Here is a 21761-nt window from a genome sequence, read left to right on the forward strand (position 1 = left end):
GTCACCAAAACTAGTAAAAACAAGTTTGCAGCGTTTCATGCTGTACTTCATATTATAAATTATATTATAGACTAACTTCATACAACACATTGACATTGACTAATTGTGTTATGAAGCAGGAAGTTGCCTTTCCTTTGTAGGATAATGTTCTGTTTGTAAATGTAAATCTGTAATACTGCATGTGAGTCAGGAATCACTTCATAACCAGTGTTTGGATACTTCAATGATGAAATGAAGTGTGGCTGAAGCTAAAGTGACATGTGGATGGAAAGGATGGAATTACATATTAGTCACTAATAGCCTGTAACATACAGGAATTGTAGAGGCGATTTAAAAAAAGTTTATATAGGGAAACTATTCAAATAAAATGTATAGCTACATATAATGGCCCTTTTTTAATGTTTGTGTTCATTATGAGTAACATTGGACATATTCTCCATATTGAGCTGTATAGGATTTACAGTTTGGCCGTTGTTAAATGATTTTATCAATTAGAAGTGGAAAGACCAGGACCAGTCTTGAATACTGCCTTGTGATTGGTCCAAACGCTGTTCAGCGCTCCCATATAAACCCATGCAGACTTGACATCGGTGCTATCTGTCATGCAAGTCAAAAGGATAGTGAGGAGTCCAGTGTAAAGACATTGCTGGCAGCTTACTTGTAATAGCCTACATTTATTGTGTTTTCGGTGCGGCAGAAGCTTTTTGGAGCGCTATTCTTATGATTTACACACAAAGCAGGAGGCGTCTCTTTACATTTAGTTGTATTATCTGTGTTGAGAGGACGATGCCTTTGAGGACCGGACTTTTTCTCCTGATGGTGCTGAACGCATCTGCATATGAACTGGATCAAAACGAGTCTTATTCGCCCAGGAGAACACGCTTTTCTGCCAATAGCCCTTGTAAGTAACACGCTGCCTCCATCTGCATATCTCAGAGTGCACTGCTTGCTTTTTTTACACACCATTTCCACAATGCACAGGCTTACCTTTGCTCGCTTACTATGGAGATTTTTTTTTCTCATCATTTTTTTTTTTGGCCTATGCAGCCTTTTCTGTCTAAACGAGCGCGTTGATTCATGGAGAAGGCTGCGGGATTAACGCTGTGGTTTTTGCCGGTGTCCTGCCGGCAACAGATGAGCATGGAGCTTGGTGCTGACACCTGAGAGTGCAGGCTGTGTCATGCTGGTAGTCTCTTTCTCATGGATTTGGCTGCTGCATAGGTCCTACTATCCAGCATTATAGTGGACTTGAGGGATTTATTATTGCATAAAACATAAAGCTTCCCATGTAGCCTTCCTGTGTAGCCTTCACAAGAAGTGAAGTGATACAATATTGTATATTTTACATTGTTTGTCACTGGGGCTGTGCCTTATGGACAAATAAATGCAACCCTGTTAGTTCACATGTCTTATCAATCAAATAAAAGAAAGGCATGTGTCATAATCCCTTGTAATAACCATCATCATCAAGCTTGAATCTGCATGGTTTCATTCAAATGTTGACTTTTCCTTTTTAACACAAAGGTACAGCCCAGTGATAAAAGGCAGCGGGTAACAGGGATGCTGATTCGCTTCTGCAGGAATTGCTTCATCATCATAAGATGTGTAGCTCACTCTCTGTATTTTGTATTATCTCCGGTCCCTGATGGCAGGCAGACTTTATCTGACTGTGCAGGTCAACATGGGGCCCCAGATTCGAAGTCTGCCAAGTAGGCTTAGGCTCCGCGGTGACATTTCTTAATGGTTATTACAAAGGATTTGAGTCAGGCTGCTTGCTATCTCAGTAGATTCTTGGTTGAAGAATAAGGAAATCCAACTATCTGGATACACTGATTTACAGATTATGTTTATAGCTCGTTCTTGGTGTAAAATTTCAAGTCGGTTGTATGGACTTAGATTTGTGTTCCTTATGGCCAAGATCAGTTTTTGGAAAATGGACTGAATGATGTTGCAGGGTAGCTGTTTCATAGCTTTTGTAGCTTTTGCTTGTGGGTTAATCAACCTCATAACTATTCCAGTTATGTGAGGCTCCTGAAATGGATATGGCAGCATGTAATTCATTTTGTAGATGTTCATGGGATGAATTCTAGATATTTAATTGGACTGTGCTTAGTTAACAGTCAAGAATATTGAAGTGGTTTGGAGGCAGAGTCCTCAAATTCAGCTTGACAATTACGGCTTGTGTAAAAATTGAAGACAGAGTCTGGTGGCAGCGTGCGTTTGTGTGTGTGTGTGTGTGTGTGTGTGTGTGTGTGTGTGTGTGTGTGTGTGTGTGGGTGTGTGTGTGTGTGTGTGTGTGTGTGCCAGTGGTACAAGTGTCTGTGTGTATCTACAGGCACGCCAACAATTTTCAGTAAACTCTTTGGTATTTCTGGTGTAGTTCATCCAAGCTCTACTGAAAAGAACCAAACAGTGGAATATAGGTCCCTGCCAAGAGAAAAACGTTGTAGTGCCAAATAGTGTCTGAATCTCTCTGACTTGTAAGGTGTCCAAATCTCCAGTCAAGTCACTATTTGCCCTGAGTGACTGTATGTCTTTTGTGAATCACCAAAGTATGAAAATTCTCTTTTGTCCGCTGCATATTTTAGCTGAAACCCTGGCAACCCTTGTGTAATGAGCTCAGTGAGTGTGCAGTGATTCCCAGTGAACCTACTGTTGGCTCCCCTGCTGATGGTTAATTCTCTGTGCCCACAGCAGATGTGGCACGCTGTCTCAACAGTGCCCTCCAAGTTGGCTGCGGAGCCTTCGCCTGCCTGGAAAACTCAACTTGTGACACAGATGGCATGCATGACATCTGCAAGTCCTTCCTATACAGTGCTGCTAAATTTGACACTCAGGTATACACTTTAATTCATTTCAGAAAGACTTACATACAGTATGCCATTATCTCTATTTCTACCGTGCACATAAGCTATTTAGGATTATATGGGTGTAACTGTCAGGGCGAGAATGTGTGAAGCACTGCTGTGTTTTTACAGGGTAAAGCATTTGTGAAGGAGAGCCTTAAGTGCATTGCCAATGGCATCACCTCGAAGGCATTCCCCACCATCCGCCGCTGCTCCACCTTCCAAAGAATGATCTCTGAAGTTCAAGAGGAATGTTACAGCAAGCTGGATATCTGCACTGTTGCCCGATCGAATCCAGACGCTATTGGCGAGGTGGCGCAGCTACCAAGTCACTTCCCCAATAGGTGAGCCCTTCCTCTACTATATATACTTCACAAATACTTTAAAAACAAGTTGATTAGGGTTACAATGTGGTGACCGAAGGACACATTGTACAGGGCTTGTTAATTGGCATGTCCAAGTTTGAAGCTTATGATGTTCAACAGGCTCTTTGACCACAGAGTACATTTAAAAACAAGGGTTTATTCCTCCAGTAATCAGACAGCAAACATAGCTGCTAGTTTTAAGTGAATAAGACATATGTTTGAATCTTAAAAATCCCAAAAAACACATGATTGGCATGTTGCAATACCACACTTGACCCTGATTTATGCAGCATAACAAATGGCTACATTTGTTTTTTTTTTCATGTTTTGGTTACCATCTGCTTCATACATTTTTTCATACAATGAAAGAAAATTAAACAGGAATATCAAGTTTGCATGTTTTTTGTTCCTATTGTTGTTGTAATACATGTAGGATTGCAGTTTGGGAGTGGATACAAAAGTGCTAGCACAAGGCTTAGTAGTGACTGGAGAAGGGACGGTCACTCCCATATGGATGACGTCAGACTATAGAGCATGTGTGTAAATACATAACTGTTAGCAGGTACAACTATGTATTGACTTTATTGTCATGCTGTACATCTTTGTCCTTTTTGTCTTTGAGCTGTTTCACTTCAGCTCCTCACATTCTGGGATGCTTTTTTTTGTTGTCCTAGGTTTTATGGTAAGCTGCTACAGAGCCTGATGGACTGCGATGAGGACACAGTGGATCCGCGTTAGGACCAGCATGGTGTCGCGGCTGGGCCCAGAGATGACCATGCTTATTCAGCTGCTGCAGAACAAGCCCTGCCCATCCACTGCTGTGGCTGCAGCTGCCGCCATCCCAACTGGAGTGGAGGGCCGTGGGAGCTGGCGCTGGTCCATGGGTCCCCATATGTACAAGATCCAGCCTAATCTGCGAAACAGAGACTCTGCCAGTCATTTTGGCAAAAAGCGCTCTGCCAGTGACAGCTCCTAACTTCCACTCAGATTCAGAAACTCCACACACTCCTCAAAACATCATGAAAGCTCCTCTATTCCCTAGGGGTGCTCAAATCCATTCCTTCGCTAGACTGGAAGTTACAGAAATATGCACCTCTAGGGAATGCCGGATCGCCCATAGAGTTGATATCAGAGTTTGATTGTTGTTATATTGTATATCCTACACTTTAGGCTTGAGAGAACCCCCCTTCCATCAAGTCCGCTCACAGTTTAGTGTTGAACATGTGGCTGTTGCATCTGTGCGACATGGTCCTGTTCACTCCTCTTCACCTCCTCCAACAGAGATGAATCCTTAAGAAGTGTTTCGATGCCAAACGAAAAGAAAGAAAAGATAAAAACAGCCATGGTGGTTCACACCTCTAGAGCGCAAGTCCATACTTTAAAAGACAAAGATTCTCATAATCCCAACATTTATTCATGAATAGAAATCTGTAGCTGGATTATTATTAGTTCATTGATAGTAATGGAACATTATTGGTAGATGTATCTAAATATTTCAGTGATGAGGCCAGTCAAATTGTGAGCATGAGATGTGGAAATGAGTTTCATATCCATTTTTGACTAACAGTTCAAATGTACTGTATACTAAGTTATCTGAGACAGCCATAGCTAGCCCTCTAAACGAGAGCGCTCATGCGGAGTGAGGTCTGTAGAGGTTTCATGATAACCTTTGACAGGTTACCTTAAACTGACCAAAAAACTTCAAACTGCCCTGAATGCTATTCATGAAATAACAAAATAGTGTATAGCTATAACTCTTATAATAGTTTTTTTTTCTGATGGCAGATGTAGCCATGGTCATGTGTTTCAAATCATCATCCTGCACATAAGGATTGTCCAGGTCGTGGCCAAGTCTAACTATCAGAAAAAGTCCATTTTGCATATCTTGTATCCAGACACATGTAATGCATATGACTGTTGAGCTCTACGATATATATATATATATATGGGACCATGTTTAGTGGAATCTGTATCCATGTTCTAAGCTGAGCGTGAAGCAGTAGTGTATGTGCAGTAGCTGATTAGCACGTTCACCGATGAGACTGAGAGCGGCCATCTTTTAGACTGATGATCATCATTCTCTGAGGTGAATAACGTGACATACACACTGGCTTCCAGTGTCAAGATTAAGAGTGTATATTTAAAAAAAAAAAAAAAGCCTTGTTGGATGATATTTATTTTCCTACTATATTATTTAATTGCATTATTGTAGTTTTAATTAGTTTACAGATTTAAAAAAGCAGTTCAGTCACAGCTCCTATTTGAACATGAGCTCTATGCCAAAAAAAAAAAAGTGAGCTGACTCTCTGGTGACTGAATGGGACCCATGTCATGACTCTGTGCTGGCCATAGGGGAACACGGTTGATCATTCAAGTCAGGTGATCTACTTTATGGGTGTTACAAGGGACCACAACAAAACGATAGCTTCATTTTCACACACTTTCTGGTTGAAGAAAAGGTTGTCATTGCAGCTGCTAGATGTGCTTGTTGGGGGGTTTGTGCACAATATTGACCAGGTATAATCACAGTAAAAGAAACACCAGCATCAAGTTATTTTATTGTTCAGCACTAGTTTTCGGTGCTTCTATTCGCATGGGCTGACATTTATTTTACTCACGATGGCTACGTAGATAAATTCTCATCGTAGCTTGTGTGTCGTCATCTCTTGCATTTCTTTCCTGCTAATATTTATTTTTGTATTTTATTTTGTTAATGTGTCAGTTCTGATATTATACAGTAGAGAAAGAGATAGGAAAGATGCAAGAGAAATGATCACATGCATGATAGGAGTACAGACTGTGGTGTCTGTATCGGCTTTAGCCCTCGGTCAGAACGTTTCTTTTAAACTTGGTTTATTTCTTAATTATTATTATATACCACCTAAAATCTAGATGATCTGCTTAATCAGGAATGTGTGGGTGCGGTTTGAGAAGATTTAATTGACAACATTAGCAAACAACCCAACACCTCAATAGATTCTGATTCAACTGTTACTTAATCCTGATTGGTGCTCGTCACCCTTTTCCACCTGAGCACCACCCATGTCAAACCAGTGATATTAGCACAGACAGAAATCTCTCATTTGAAATAACAAAACAGTTCAAACTCTGGCGGAAAATAGTCTGTGTAAGTCCACATTACTCATAGACCAAACAGTATATCTCTATGTTACATAATGACAAAGAAAAAACAGGAGGACGTTAATATATTCAGGTCTGTAGAACCCAGTATATGTAGTTTATATAAGAGGTTTAGTAGCATGTGTTGCTAAGACTGCACTGGGATTTAGCTACAGACAAGTCAAAATGTGAGAAAGTTACCAATGTGTGTAAAGATATTTACAGACCGCTGTTACTAACTTAGTTCACACACTCTTGGTGTAACGTGTTTAGTTAAAATGACTCTCAGGCGTCTCAGTAGGTAAGAAGCTCATGTTAGTTTATGTACATTAAAGGACCTTGTAACTGTAAAAAAAAAAAAAGTCCCAGTAGACTTCATCCAAAAAGCAACTCTCTTTCCAAAAACAACATATGAAACCTGAACATTTTTGCAGATAAGACTGCATGTTTTATGGCCTTTAGAGATCGAGACAATCGTTCAGAATCAGTAGATTAGAGCAGAGCCACAGTCGCTTCATGCTGGTGTTTGTTTTATCTATACCTGTTAGACAGATGGTGGTTTGGTGCCATTAACGTCAATGAGATAATAAATGGATAAAGTTACTTTCTGTTTGACAGTAAATTGCAAATGTTTGTGCACATTTAAAATGCAATATAGAGATTAACTCGGAACCAGGGCTGGGTTCAGTTCACTATTAAGCAGTTTGATTCATGAAAACGCCCTTTCTTGAAAATTCAAACCTTGCAAATCGGTCGTCTTGAAAATAGTTTTATAACAAAATTATAAAATATAGTTGACTTTGACTTCATGAAAGGAATTGAACCCAGTCCTGTTTGGAAAAAAAGATATTTATATATTGTCCTGGGATAATAAGAGTGCAGCACAGACCAGAAAAAGAGATGTCAGTGTCAATGTAATAGCTATGTTAAGAATTCCAAACTATGCAATAATCTCACATACAAAGGATTCACAGCAACACAGAAATTGACCTTTATTTCATTCAGTGCCAGCTAGTGCTGTGTGAATAAAGCAGCAGCATGTATGCTCTCATGCTGCACTCACAGTGTGAAGGCATTACTCCTCTATTTTACTTTTGTTTTTTTGTAAACTGGGGTTTCTTTTTGTTCTGTGAATATGAGCATTTATTTTGTGTCATTTGGTGCGAAAGGACAGCAGTTCTGAAGGAATCACTTGGGAGGTTAAGAGCTATAGTCACACTGTTGTATATCCTAGCTTACTATTTTATGTTAAATATGCACTTTGCATCTTAACCACTATAAAGGGCATTGAAACATTCAGTACATGTGCAATTGAGACATGTTTAATTTTCCCAGTGAATGGAAATCAGTTTCAATATTTCGCATCCTGAAGGGTCAGGGCTTCTTCATGTACGATTGATACATATGTCTGTATCTTTGTTGTCCATGGGTAAATCCAAAACCCAGCAGCTGCTGCTAAACTGTTACTTCCCTGTCTGATGCTGTCCAGATGCCCCTCCACTGTGGCCGCTCTGGACTGTCAACACACAGTGAGCTCAGCATCAGTCCATATTCACATTTAAGCATTTGATTGTCTATCCGTGTCTTCATATTTATTTTTTTTATGAACATTCCTCGTGTCAAATATATTTGGCAAGGGCAAATTGACTGTTTCCTCACCAAGTCAAATGTAATGGTAATTTCAGAGAATGTACCTGTATACTGAATGTCTGTTTCGACGAGGACATGCCCAAGTCAGGTGACCCATGAAGGCTGTTAGGAAAAACATAAGCGAGAAAAAGTATATAAAGTTTTAGATTTTAAGACACGTATAGGGTGCTTAAGGTGGTATCGGAGCATTATTCAATTCGACCCATGGTGAGTTTTGTGAAACAGTTTCTCCTGTCCAGACTAAAGACACCTTCACTTCTGGCACTTCACGGTACTCTTTCCTCTCAAGACTTGAAATAGATAAATGTTGTGCTTAAACTAAATCAAAAAGCTTCAGTGACAAGTAAAGTTTATTTTGTATTCATATATAAGTGACAGTTATTTTACTATCAGAGTCAAAAGGTTTTCGAGGATTTAAGGAGGTTACTGAAGTTCCTGATACAGATGCTATGTAACGCATGATTGACCCTTGTGAATCACTTGCACTTTAAAATATACCCATATACATATATACCCATACTGTGTATATGTTTGGGTTTTTCCTCTGTACTGAAAAGTCATGAAAGATACAAATGCATCAATTGTGTGTCTTTTGCTGATCAGAAATAAAATATTTATCATATCTGGCATATGGTATGAAATATGTTGCTTTGCTCTTGTTTCACTCATTTTGGATCCATCACTCACAGATTTGCATCAACACCGAGCACTTAAGAAACGTCCTTTTGGCCCTAAAACATTGAGAAACGTTCCTCTCGGTCTATCTATCAGCAAACCCCGAAATGTGATGCTTAATGGATGGAACATGATGAAAACTGAGGAACGTGTTCCCTTCCCCTACTGCTTATGCTTAAAGATGCATTTATGATCTGACTGTGGTTCACAGCATACAGCAAAAAAATGTTTGAGAATGTGTTCATGGGTCTCCTCAAAAACCACAAAACACATAAAGAGAGAAGTACCAAACTGCCAATTATTTGTGAAAGTGTAAATGCTGTGTGACCCAGACATGGAGTTTGTTTTCCACAACACTTCTGCTGGATTTTCTGGATTGCTGATTCCCTTCATCACCACTCCTTCCACCAGACCACAAACTCTACAATAAATGTGTCACCCATGACACCATGATAATATCCAGAGCTATTAGCATTTCTAATTTTCTCAGCAACATGATAAATGGAAACAAGCTCAGTCCTCAGGTTTGCCATCATCTCAAACCCTCTGCACCAGCTTTCAAAGAGTTAAAACTCAAGAAAGAAAGTCGAGATTATTCTAAACAAAGTAATCTAACATGTTATCCATGTGCACTCTACTCTCAACTACAGACGTCTCCAAGTGTGTCCCAAATCTTTAGTCAAAACAATTACAACCGTGATGATCAACTTCTCCAAAGTTTGAGTGTCAGTCAGCGAAGTGATGTGCAATGGATATCACGTAAATGTTATATATCATATCGATCATATTTGGAGTCAAGGCTCTCACCTCGTCTCTCCTCACTACGATACACCAAACTTACTACTGTAGAGATTGTGGAGTGACAATGATAACTTCCATCTTGGAGAATGTAGACTCAGAGCCTACAGGTGTATGCTGGGTCGAGGTGTGCCTTATAAAATGCTATATGAACAGAAATAGCAGGGCAGTAGCAGCAATGACAGCTTTCAGGCGAGCGGTGTGGCTGCAAAAGAATTGGTTGAGGACTGACATTTTAAACCTGCAATTACTGATTTTCCAACCACTTAGGGGCATAGGAAACAAGCTATGGGTACAGAACTGAAACATCATCATCTTTTAACTTGATATGGAAAATGTATTAGCATACGGGTGCCTATTACACGTCCAACAAGTACGGAGCAACATCAGCATGTCTCTCCCTTGTGTTTCTCTATGTTCCCCACTCCTCCTGTGTCTCCGATTTGTCTGTCTGTGTGTGTTTGTGCGTGCATGTGTGTGTGTGTGTTTGTGTGTGTCTTGTTTCCATCTTGCTGCACACCTGGACGTTGCCTACATGCACACCTTCCTGCAATCAGCTCATCACCTCTCCTGCACATCAACCCCGGCTCTTCTCCCACTTGTCGGTAGATTGTTATGTCAACTTCTGCGGTCGCTCCGCTCAGGCCTCTTGCTCAAGGATCTTTGTCAATAGTTTTCCTTGTGTTCTGGTAACCTGAATTAATGCTTGTTTGTTTCCTCTGCTCCAGGATTCTTGTTGGCCTGTCTGCCAGTTTGCCTGCCTGTCAACTTACTTTTCTTTGCTATTTCTGCCTGCCATGCCACCAAGCCGCTCATCTCCCCTCTCCAACCCATCTCTGTCTACAGTAACATTACAATAAAGCTGTTAAACTGCATCTACCTCTGTGTCAGTGTCCAGTGATTGGGTCCTCCTAGCTACCAAAACAAATCATGTTTCTGGTCGTTGTAGCTCTGTTGTTGGTCTCCTCCAACTCCTGAGTTTAAGATATGTCTCTTTAGCTGGTAAATCTTCCACTATGTTCACCAGGTAGTCCCTCACTTTGCCTGGCTAGATAAGGTGCAGTGGGACTTTAGGGCGCTTTCACTGTAAACAGTTGCCTGCTGTTTCTAAAAAATGATGCAAACCAAAACACTGATCTGAAAGACGCTTTAATAATCAATAGAGCTGTACGGAAGTCCATAGTTGGTGATAATTCTCTGTGGGTTAATCACTACCAGCGATCCCTTTCACCTTACTCATAGTCACATAACTCTCAGTTTTGTTTCCATTCGGTCCATGGTGTGCTTGAGTTAAAGAATAGACTAAACAGTAAGGGGACTTTCTTTGGCTTTCTTTGTTCTTTTTTGCACTTTACTTTAGAATGACTGAACCATAACACACATTAGCTGTTTACCAATCAATGTATTGTGTACCCTGAATCAAAATCTTTTCCCACTGAACACAAATCATTAGCACGTAACATGGCTACGGTTTACTACATCCCTTCAGTATATGTGACATATACTGCAGGACCCACAAGGAAAGATGAAGGACATAGAGAGCACCTCCTGATGAAAATGAACTTTCCTAAACTTGAACACAAATGAGCTGAAACTGCAAAGCGCTCCGTTGGGTTGGAAGAGCCTGAGGAAAAGAGGGGGCAGAGCGCAAGAGGCTCCATGGGCGCTAATCTCAGTCAGAGGGAGATATAATTTCATGCCTATTTAGAGAAGAGTCCTGAAGGGCTTTCTCACCCGCCGCTCTCCAGTCTCATGGATAGGTGATGCAGCAGCTCTGCACACAGATTCTATCATCTCCTTCTTTAAAGAGACATTCACTCTCAGCTCATCAATGCATTTCACACAAGCATGATGGACAGAACAAAACGGTTTTTAATTGTTCCCATATGGTCAGTTTAAATATCTGTCTGTCACTCTTTTTGCTGAGTTGCATAGCTGCAGCTCTGTAGTGGGCAACTTTTAAAAGCAATTGGGATGAAATTGTTGCCTTCAACACAGAAACATCTTGTTGCCAGGAAACATTAGTACAGATTTTTGACCCTTTCTATTCATTACATGCTACTTGGACTGCTGCCGAGTGTATCACCAGCCTGACGATCACAACCAGAGTAATAATGAGTAATGACGAAATTAGAATATAATTATGCAGATGCAATTCATACCATCTGCTTGTGTTTTTTTTATTCAAGGTTAATGCTTTTTAAAGCTGGAAAAGAAACAGTGCTCCATTTGAGGCATCAGGTACAACATTATGGTACTTTCTTCAAATGCATGTCTGTAAAATACATCTGCTTCCAATGCTCACAATGTTGCTCAAATATGAGCAATAAATGCATGCATTCCTTTCAAGCATTTTCACAGTGGGGTGCACGGCGTTGAGGGCGGACAAACCTTGGACAAACAGGTCGACCCTGTAGTCAATGATCGCAAATGACCACGGAGCTTCTGCCTACAAGCAATCAAGCAAAGAAATTCACCTTTGTTTATCATTGTTTTAAGGTTTTGATCAAATTCTGAGGGAGGAAAGCAATGTATCCATAGTGCATGCGTAGTGTCAGCAATTTAGTGTTACAAATGAACAATGCACTGTGGTTAGTGTGGTACGGCAATTGCCTCTCCCCTCTCCCAGTGTGTTTTATATTCATTATGTCCTTCTCTTTCCCATGAAACTTGTGGCATATTCATCAGCAGTGTGACAAATTAGATGTGCAGTGAAATGGAGTATGACTGAGAGCAGTGGAAGATTAGATCCACTCCAATCTCACCCAGCAATCACTATCCTTTCATTTCTGTGGGGAAATACCCAAGGACGGGAAAGAAAATTAGATCAAGTTTTACTGAAGAAATCGCTGGAGTGGCAGGCGAAAGAGATGAAACAGAGCATTTTCCATTTCCAAAAGCATCTCTAGATTTGTCTTGGAATCAAAAGCAATGCAGTTTTGTTTTTTGTTCTGGATATGCTGAATACATTAAACTAAATTACTCACATGTTGATTATAGTCGAGTCAGTCTAAATAATTAGAAATGTCAAAGTAACAGGTTCACTGCATTTTGTCATCATCCATTTTTTCTGCTCAATTTGCACAATGCTATGCTATTTGTGCACCTAATGTCGGCCTCAGCCAATGAAACTGATGGAGCCATTTGAGCTTCATATGCAGTTACTTCACTAGTGCAGTTGAAATGTTCTTTAAAGCTCTCAAATGTTGCTTTCTCTCGCAGCACCGGACTATTTCAACAGCTCTCTCTGAAGGTTGAACATTGGAAAAGATTCACGAATACGGATGAAGTCACGTTCCACACAATATTGTTGTGGTTTTGAGCAGAGGTCATTTGTGGCTTTTCTTACACTAATTATTACCCTTTTTCAAAGAAATTCAGGAATTTCTGAGACTTAGAGGAACAAGACTCTCACAAACTCACATGTAGGAACATTTAGAGAAAGATTTCAAGTTCAGTTCAAGTCTTAAGGAAAGCAAGATGAGATCAATATGCAGTATATCTACCGCGTCTACTTTGCATCCCAATGAAGAGACAATTCATTTGTTGCAAATTTGTGGTCAAACATGAAGCGTAATTCAAGAGCACTCTGCGCAACATTTAGTGATCATAAATAAATGATGTTCTCTCACTTATTGATCATCAAGAGAAGATTAATTCATCCTTTTCTTGAGGACCCTTGGAATGAACACAGCGTGGCAGAGACATCTAGTGGATGATAATGGGTTATAGCAATGTCTTTCTTCATGCGGGAAACACAGCTTCAGTTAACCGTTTGTTAATCCATAGGAAGGACAAATCCACAACAACATACGTTAGCCAAAACTCTCATAATGATGCTGCATACCAAATTTAAACGGTTATTTCAAATATTGACATTGCGGTGTGATTGTTGTTCATATTCTCTCAGAATCCAGCTGTTGCAATTCCTCATCCATTTATTAACATGGCATGACTTTTTATTTTTTTATTACATACTAAACTATGATTTTGTATTGGCACACTATACCATGTCTTTTTTTAATAATAATAATTCATGGTGCTTTTATATATATATTTAGATATTTTTACATGGTACGATACTGTGACATTTTTAACGTTTTATGACATTTTTTATGATCATTATTATAATTTTTTTATTTTTTTTGACATTTTTATAGTCAACTATATTATGACACTTTTTATGATTTTCTTTTACAGCATATGCCTTTTTGACATTTTTAATGACATGACTATGAATATTTTTAATAACATTTTAATGACATAGTATACTCTTTTATGACTATTTTATGACATACTATAGTATAACTTTTTATGACTTTTTACAACATGAACAGCAACAACAACAAACACATATCACATATATTTAGAAACATAATATAAAACAAAACAACAATAAATAATTGTATTTAAATCAGTTCCAAACTAATACATTTAACTCCAAATCATGCTATTCAGATTCAGTTATTAATGTTGAGAAATAAAAATATAAATAGTTATAATTCAGATTCAGTTTCTAGTGACATATTTCTGCCCATACTTCTCAGTTAATGTTAATTAAAATACGGAGGTGAGCTAGCACCTTTCAGCTCTCGATGAACCACAATGCATACTATCAGGACACGCTCTCATATATCATGACTACTGAATGAGTCTGCACTCTAACTGAATGTCAATGTCACAAAACATGTTGATGAGTATCTTTAGCTGCATATGATTCATAGAAAGACTGGGATCAGTTTCCCTCCGTTTAAAACAACTCTATCTCCTCTTTCAGCTGCTATCACACTCCTATTTTACTGTATGATGAATTAGGGGTATTTAGTGGTAAACTGTACTTAGCTAGCTTCTTATGTTACAGTGAGGGAACAAATGGTGGAATCAATAGGAAAGGCTTTGATTTTAAGAAACAGGAGTCACAGACACTCAGAGAGAGCATTGCTCCGAGCCTTCAGAGAGCGCTGCTGTGGTGATTAAGTAATTTACTCATCAAACTGGACACCCTGAAATCCCCAAGGTGTCAAACAATTCACAGCTGACTTCTGAGTGTTTTTCACCCTGTGCTTTTGAAGTTCAGGTTTCTTGGTTTGTCAGTATGAGCCAAGGTTTGCTTGTTTCACAGAATATCATTCATATATATATATATTTATATATTTGGGCACTTTGTTGGCCTTTATTTGAATAGAGCCAGGGATGTTGAGTTTAGAGGTTAGTGGCACGCGCTGTACTATACTATACTAAACCTACCATACCCAAACACAGGGAAAAAACATGAATATTCATGTTTTCATTTCATATCTCACATCACTGGACTATTTCCCTAATGAGTGAAAAATCAATTATTTGTTACCTTAGATAAAACCATTTAAATGTTATTTTAATTAATGCATAGATTTACTTTCCTGGACTTCACAACTGGCATTGTTGATCACAAAATGAATATTATGATTACGAAGGGACTTCTATCAGTACATCAAAGGTCTCAAGTCAAGTCATTTGTACATAGTTCAAAATCACAGAAAGGTCTCAGAGGGCTTTACGACCTGAACAACGTGACACCCTCTATCCTCAGAGTTTGCTGTAAGGGAAAACAGAGTAAAACAAAATCAAATAAATACATTTCAATAAAACGTTCAGGGGAAAAACATATTTTCTCCTACACCAAACCTGGCAAGCAGTGGAGGTCAGCAGGGAGTGTGCTGCTGCTGTGGACATGTGGAGACCAGCACAGCTTACAGCTTGACGACGGCAGAGCAGACGTTGCTGTTGCTTTTTCTTTGACTATAAAGTAGCTGTTGCTGAGATGGAGCAGGAGGTGCCATCAGTTCACAAGTTGTGGTCGCTGTTTTATTGGCTTACTTTTATGCTCAGTTACTGGTAGATGAGCTCACTGAGTCTCTCTCCTTTTACTGCTTTTAAACAGATCGTTTATTTTACGGCACAAGAAACGGGTTGTTGCTGCCATTTTACATAAAGGCGTCATACTGTTATTGCCACTGCAGGAGCAGGTGTTTCCCTTGTTTCTATCATCGTGCTAGCAGGAATATGGACTGTTTCCACCATGGCACAAGCAGTAGGCTAAATTGGATTGTGTCTGTCACGGCGAGAGCGGGACTTTTCAACTTTTCTTGGCCCGAACAACAGCTGACACTGCGGCAAACTACCTGCCAGCTGCAGTCAGACTGGTCAGTCAGCAGCTTTAGTTTTTCACTTGCTGCACCAGTTACTTGTTCTTCTGCTCACTGACCTACTTGCTGCCATGATCCTTCAATTACTCATTGAAAACCGTCAAGTAGTTATCTTGACAAACAGCCAACATCAGCTACCTGTTCGGACTGATCTGGCTGCTGCTGTCATCGGCTTTCTCTTTTCGTTCTTCAGAGAATAAATGTTCTTGTTTTCATCACATGGTGATCCAAAAGCCACAGTTTCAACATTTTCCACACTTAGAATTATAGAGACGCCTTAAACATGTGACTGTCTGCAGCAGGCTTAAGTTAAACCTCTGAAACGGTGACCTCTAGTGGCACTGAGGTGGTTTCTACAGGACACAGCAGGGTTCACTAGTGTGGATTAAACCACAGGTGCAGTTTAAACAGCCTCTGAGGACTGTGTTGATGTTTACTCCACCCACATTTAACTTGAGAACAGATCTAACTTGCCTAAACTATCAGTTTAACTTTTCAGGAATATTTATATAACTTATTCATTGTGAAAGATGGAAACTCAACAGGTGGTAGTGATGCAATAAATCAGCCTATTGTACTTAAAACTAACCAGCAGAGTAGTTCAAAGGTTGAGCTTTTGAGTTTCACCTTCTTTGCTGGAGCAACAGGGTAACTAAAATGTATTCACTGATCAATACACACGTGCACATATAATTACTGTGAGTTAACATTTATGAATTGATTATCAATCATCCATTAGTTAAACATTAAATACGCTACCACCTACTATGCCATCTGTTATTACTCCGACTTTCCTAAATAACCTATCAACAATTTCAATCACTGCTTTAAAAAGCTCCTGCTCAGGCCTATAAGTGCCCTCCATACATCTCCCCATGTCCCCCAGCGGGACAGGCCGTGTCTGTCCTTGTTCCTGTCTGTGAGGACGCGCGTCTCGGCCTCAGTCAAGCATTGCAGGCTGGCGCCGCCGCCTCTCCACTTCCACAACATTAGGTATAATGTTACTGTTTGTTGTGGCCTGGGAACTAATAACGCGGCAGGAAAACAATGTTGATGGTAAAGCTGTTCGACATCACCTAAGATCACTCAACCCCCGAGGACCTGTGTGCAGATTAAGTGGTTTTAGTTGGCTGACCAGAAGCGGTTTGGGTACACAGTGAATAAATGACCCCCCGCCCCTTTTTTTTAAACAGGTTAATTCATCTGAGACAGTTTCACTTGTTTCTAATGATGCAAACAAAAGTTTGTTTCAACGCATTTTTGGACACAATTTCCTGACTGGCAGTCTGGAAGTCCATAAAAAAAGTGGAAAGGTTGTTTGTTTGTTTTGTTTTTCTAGTTTACTTATTTAAAAAAGTTTTAAATAAGAAACACCTTCCCACTATATAAAAAAAAAAAGGTTTATAACTCCAATAGGATTTGTAGGAAGACAGTACTGCAATTAAATACTCATGTTATCAACTAACTTCTTAATTAATCCTCTTAGTTACACTTCCTCACATAGAAAGAAGGGTATAATGTGAGGTGTTCCTGTAAGGTGAGAAGAGAAGCAGTTGTGCGCGCAGGCTGGGTGTTGGCCAGAGTTTTTGGAGAGGGGTGACAGATCTATCTCTACCTTTGCTCTTTAGCAGGACCCTTGAATGATTTAAATCTCCCCATGCCCCTCACTCATCAGTCAGTTAAGAGATACGTCCGGCAGCATCACCAGCAGCTCGAGCACAGTGCGTAAGAAGGATCTGAATAGTTCCACACACAGCTAAAAGGGTTGGGATGCATCCCAGTTCAACGACCACGACGCCTTTTTCAGTGAAGGATATCTTGAAGCTGGAGCACCACCATGACTTTGAAAATGAATTATTGATGACTGATCAAGTTGTTCCGATGAATTATCAGCACGTGCACGGTGTGTCCCGGCCCAAGGACGTTTATGACTACCAGCCTGAGCCGTGCGTCTCTGGGACGCAGGAGAAGCTCGATATTCACAACTCAGCAGCAGAGGAGGAGATAAATGAGCAGGGTGAGATGATACATACATGATACTCAGTCTGTTACAGGTATATGTAATCTGCTGATGGTCGGCCAGGTTTATTTAGGCCGACCGACAGAATGGGGCCTTGAGCGCGTGATAGCAGGGATTCAACCCAGGACCTGTCACTTTTCCCTTTTCCTTCAAATCTCTCAATTTATCAACCAAAACCAAAATGACTAAGAAGAATTTATCTTCAATAAACACACATACACAGTGAAGCATTTGCATTATTTTGCCACCAACATCCAAAAGTGATCAACTCAATTTATGAGAGTATGAGGAGCCAGATACAATCAGGATTTATTATCATTATTATTATTACTTGGTCACTGTGATCAATTAGTACAGCTCTATAAGTAATCAGGCACACACAGTTTGAATAGAAAAGGGGCATCGGAGTGATCAATTTCCTACAAGTTGCACAGGTTCTATACACTTTGCTTTGTTTTTAATTTAGTTTTGCTTTAAAATGTAGTATTTGAAACGTCAAAATAATAACATGTACTTCTTCCAACTTTTATTTAATGTATCTTTTGTGTTTTTATTAAATTAGTTTGTTCAAAACAAGTTGCAGAAGTATATGTTTTTTTCTTTTTAATGTTAAAGCAAAAATACATGAATATAGGATACTATCAAATATACTGCATGTAAACTACGAGACACGTGTCCACGTGTATGTTTTTTAATTCTCAGATTGGACTTAAGAAAAATAAAGTATTGAATAGGACTATTATAAGTTATAAAATGTTTTATTTTAAATGGATAAAATGTGTCGTTTTTGGAAGCCAAATTGTTTACAGATTTAACTTTCAGTAGCCTCATTTTTATTAAGTTTGACTTTATTTGACTGTTTTCTTTTCTCATGTGTAGATATAAGCTGTCTTGACAGTTCACCTGACAGTGACACAAATCCAAAAAACAGACCCAGGCAGCGCAGGAAGCCCCGGGTCCTCTTCTCCCAGCACCAAGTGTCCGAGCTGGAGAGGCGCTTCCAGCAGCAGCGTTACCTGTCCGCCCCGGAGAGAGATCACCTGGCCCACATCCTCAAACTCACCTCCACACAGGTGAAAATATGGTTTCAGAACAGGAGGTACAAATGCAAGCGTCAAAGGCAGGACAGGTCTCTGGAGCTGGCGGGGTTTCCACCTGCAGCCAGGAGGGTGGCGGTGCCGGTGCTGGTGCGGGACGGGAAGCTCTGCAGCGCAGGTTCCCATTCAGCACCTTATAATGTGACTCTTGGACATTATAACCCCGTGTTTGGATATGGAAACAGCGGCGTGTACGGCTGCAGTTATCACAGTGTGTCACCTTCAGCTGCACATATGTGTAATAATAACCAGCTGGTTGAGTTAACAGGTAACTGTGAGGGGGCCTTCAACCACGGACACTTCCAGGCTTCATTACAGGGTGTAAGAGGCTGGTGATTAAAGCAAGAAAACGGACTGTATCATAGCATATTTCAATGTTAAATTTGTATATATTTTGTATGGACGTGTATCTGTTGGCAGTTGTTAAAAACGTCAGAGGCAAATAAAAAATCAGCTGATTTGTTATTACTCACTGTCTTTACGAGTATCTTATCCTTTTATATTTTCCTTCGATTATACATTTCACAGTTTAATTATCTACACATGATAAAGGTTTTAAAATGTAATATTAGCTATAAAGTTCGTTATTTTATATGCAGACTAATCCACAACATTCGCGTGTATGCTAATATTTTGCTCCTATGGGCTAAAATTAAATCGTGCTCTTTCTGTAACAGTTTCTATATTTGAATGTAGGTTGTTTTTTTTTTAAAGTATTATCTGGTAGCATGTCATGGAACATTAGGCTAAATATTTAGAAGGTGATGTGGTGATTTAGAAATACTTAAAACGTCAGAAAAATGTATAAACTCTTAACTAAATAATATAAAATGTCACTTCTTACAGTTAAAATGTGTAATGTTCCTCTTAGGATCCCATAAAAACAACATACCTGATTAGAAATTGGTTATGGAGCCGTCGTCTGTGCAGTTTTATCAAAGAGAGCCATCAAAAAGCTAATGGATGAAGTGACATCTGACCTGGCAGGGCTGCTCTATCAAACTGAGCTCATTATTGTCCCATTCACAAATCCGCTGATAAGGCTGGAGAGCTTGTCCTGTCCCGGAGCTTTGCTTGGTAAACAAACCCGCAGACTGAGTGGCTCTTTAACTTTTTCATTTTCAATCAAACGGGAAATAGTTCCAGTCTTACCTGTCACTCACCGATGAGCCGCAGGACTGAATCCACTTGCACTGCAAAGAAATAGTTCTCCGTTTTATTTTTAATTGCATGCTGTTGATTGGCTGTTAAACTTAGTCCAGCACCTGAAGGTAATGAAAAAAAGAAAAGAAAAAGAAATCCACATTGAATTGTGAAGGGGGAAATTTCTTTAGCCAAGGATGTTTGAAAGTCCATTGATCTTGCGTGGCTTATGTGGTACACATGCTCAAATATTATTAAATACTATATATATCTAATAATGAATGAATGAATTGAGTTTAAGGGAGAGACATGGACTCTGATTTAAAGGGCCTGAGAAGGAGAAACACCTCTGGGAGAAGAGAGTAGCATCTCTGCACAGATAAGGATGAAGCTGTAGACAGAGAGGAGACCAGAGACACTTGAAGAGATCAGATAATGCCTGTCTGTCTCTGTGTGTGTGTGTGTGTGTGTGTGTGTGTGTGTGTGTGTGTGTGTGTGTGTGTGTGTGTGTGTGTGTGTGTGTGTGTGTGTGTGTGTGTGTGTGTGTGTGTGTCAGAGAAGAAGAAGACTTTGCAGCAGCTATGTTAATGATGGCCGTGTTCTGCATAATCCATGGATTTAAAATGGGATTGATTTGATCTGATACATTGTGTCTTATTTACGCAAAAATAACAAATACCTAAAATCTAAAATCAATCACATTCTGTCACAAATATGCAAAACATTATAAAATCAAAGAAAAGGTAATTAAAAAAATCTTAATTTTATTTTTAGTCGTGAAAATAGGCAATATCGTGAAAAAATAAATAAACAAAAAAAAGGAGTTAATGTGCAGTCGTGTTTTAATGTATGATTTTTGATACAATGTCAGTACGTGTAGTGTGTGTGAGTATGAGAGTAGATGTATGAATGAAAGCAGAATACCTGAATACAGATGCTAGATTACACTGTGACGATGAGGTCAGGTCTGACCATTAGTGAAAGATCCGTTATAGTTTATTCAAAAAGGTTTTAACTGCATTACGTCAGTTCTAGACAGGCAGATAGGCCTCTGGCTGTGTAATGGTCTTTAAATGCCAGTCTGATAATCTGGTGTTTATGATTGGTGCTGAGATGATTCACAGACTCAGGATCAGAGCTCCTCTGTCCAAACATCCACCCTGTAACCACAGAAAATAGTGGAGTTATGAGCTACATGAGGATGAAAGATAACTATTGACGTGTATAATCAGACTCTCTTCAAACTAATCCTTTGTTGAAATACTTCATTGTGTGGTTGTTCCTGTAGTTTGAAGTGGCTGCTGGCCTTGTTACTCTGTAAGGACTTGATGTTTGGCTTTAAAGCTCCCTCTTGTGGAAGACTCCTACATCACTTTCACATGACAACTTATTCATGTGGTGGTGATGGCCTAGTGGCCTAGTGGTCTAGTGGTACGCCTTCCAAACAAAACACTAGAAGGTCAGGAGTTCAACACCAGGTGGCCACCAGTGTACCCCTGAGCAAGGTATTTAACCCTGAGTTGCTCCAGGGAGACTGTCCCTGTACTTAGTTCAATGTAAGTCACTCTGGATAAGAGTGGCTGCTAAATGACCTGTAATGTAATGCCAACATGTGTTATCACACAAATAGGCTGTGTAATATGTATCAATATAAAAGTTTTCAAATAGGGCTTTGAAAGAAATGGACTCTGTAGTGTATTTTTGTATACTATAATAAGAAGATTAAAATGAAGAACAGATATATGTTTAATGCACGGTGTGAAGAACTTGTGCAATAACCCAGGTGCAGGTATAGGTGACGATATAATACATACATAATACTGATGCTGAGCAGATAAAACTGTTACAAATCTACAGTT

The 21761-nt window shown here is 39.6% G+C and overlaps 2 protein-coding genes across 2 annotated transcripts; both read left to right on the plus strand.

Moving 5' to 3' along the window:
- Window positions 1-786: 786 nt before the first annotated feature.
- Window positions 787-6693, plus strand: stc1 (stanniocalcin 1). Its single transcript, XM_029439752.1, is given in 5 exon segments — window positions 787-901; window positions 2695-2837; window positions 2979-3190; window positions 3886-3943; window positions 3945-6693. Coding segments are annotated over 5 exon segments (771 nt in total). The 3' UTR covers window positions 4188-6693.
- Window positions 6694-16640: 9947 nt separating this feature from the next.
- Window positions 16641-19095, plus strand: nkx2.7 (NK2 transcription factor related 7). Its single transcript, XM_029440071.1, has 3 exons — window positions 16641-16698; window positions 17399-17659; window positions 18542-19095. Exons 1-3 carry the CDS (start codon window positions 16641-16643, stop codon window positions 19093-19095), a joined length of 873 nt encoding a protein of 290 aa, XP_029295931.1.
- Window positions 19096-21761: the final 2666 nt, after the last annotated feature.

Source organism: Cottoperca gobio, chromosome 9 (assembly GCF_900634415.1).
Source record: "Cottoperca gobio chromosome 9, fCotGob3.1, whole genome shotgun sequence".
Lineage (NCBI taxonomy): Eukaryota > Metazoa > Chordata > Actinopteri > Perciformes > Bovichtidae > Cottoperca > Cottoperca gobio.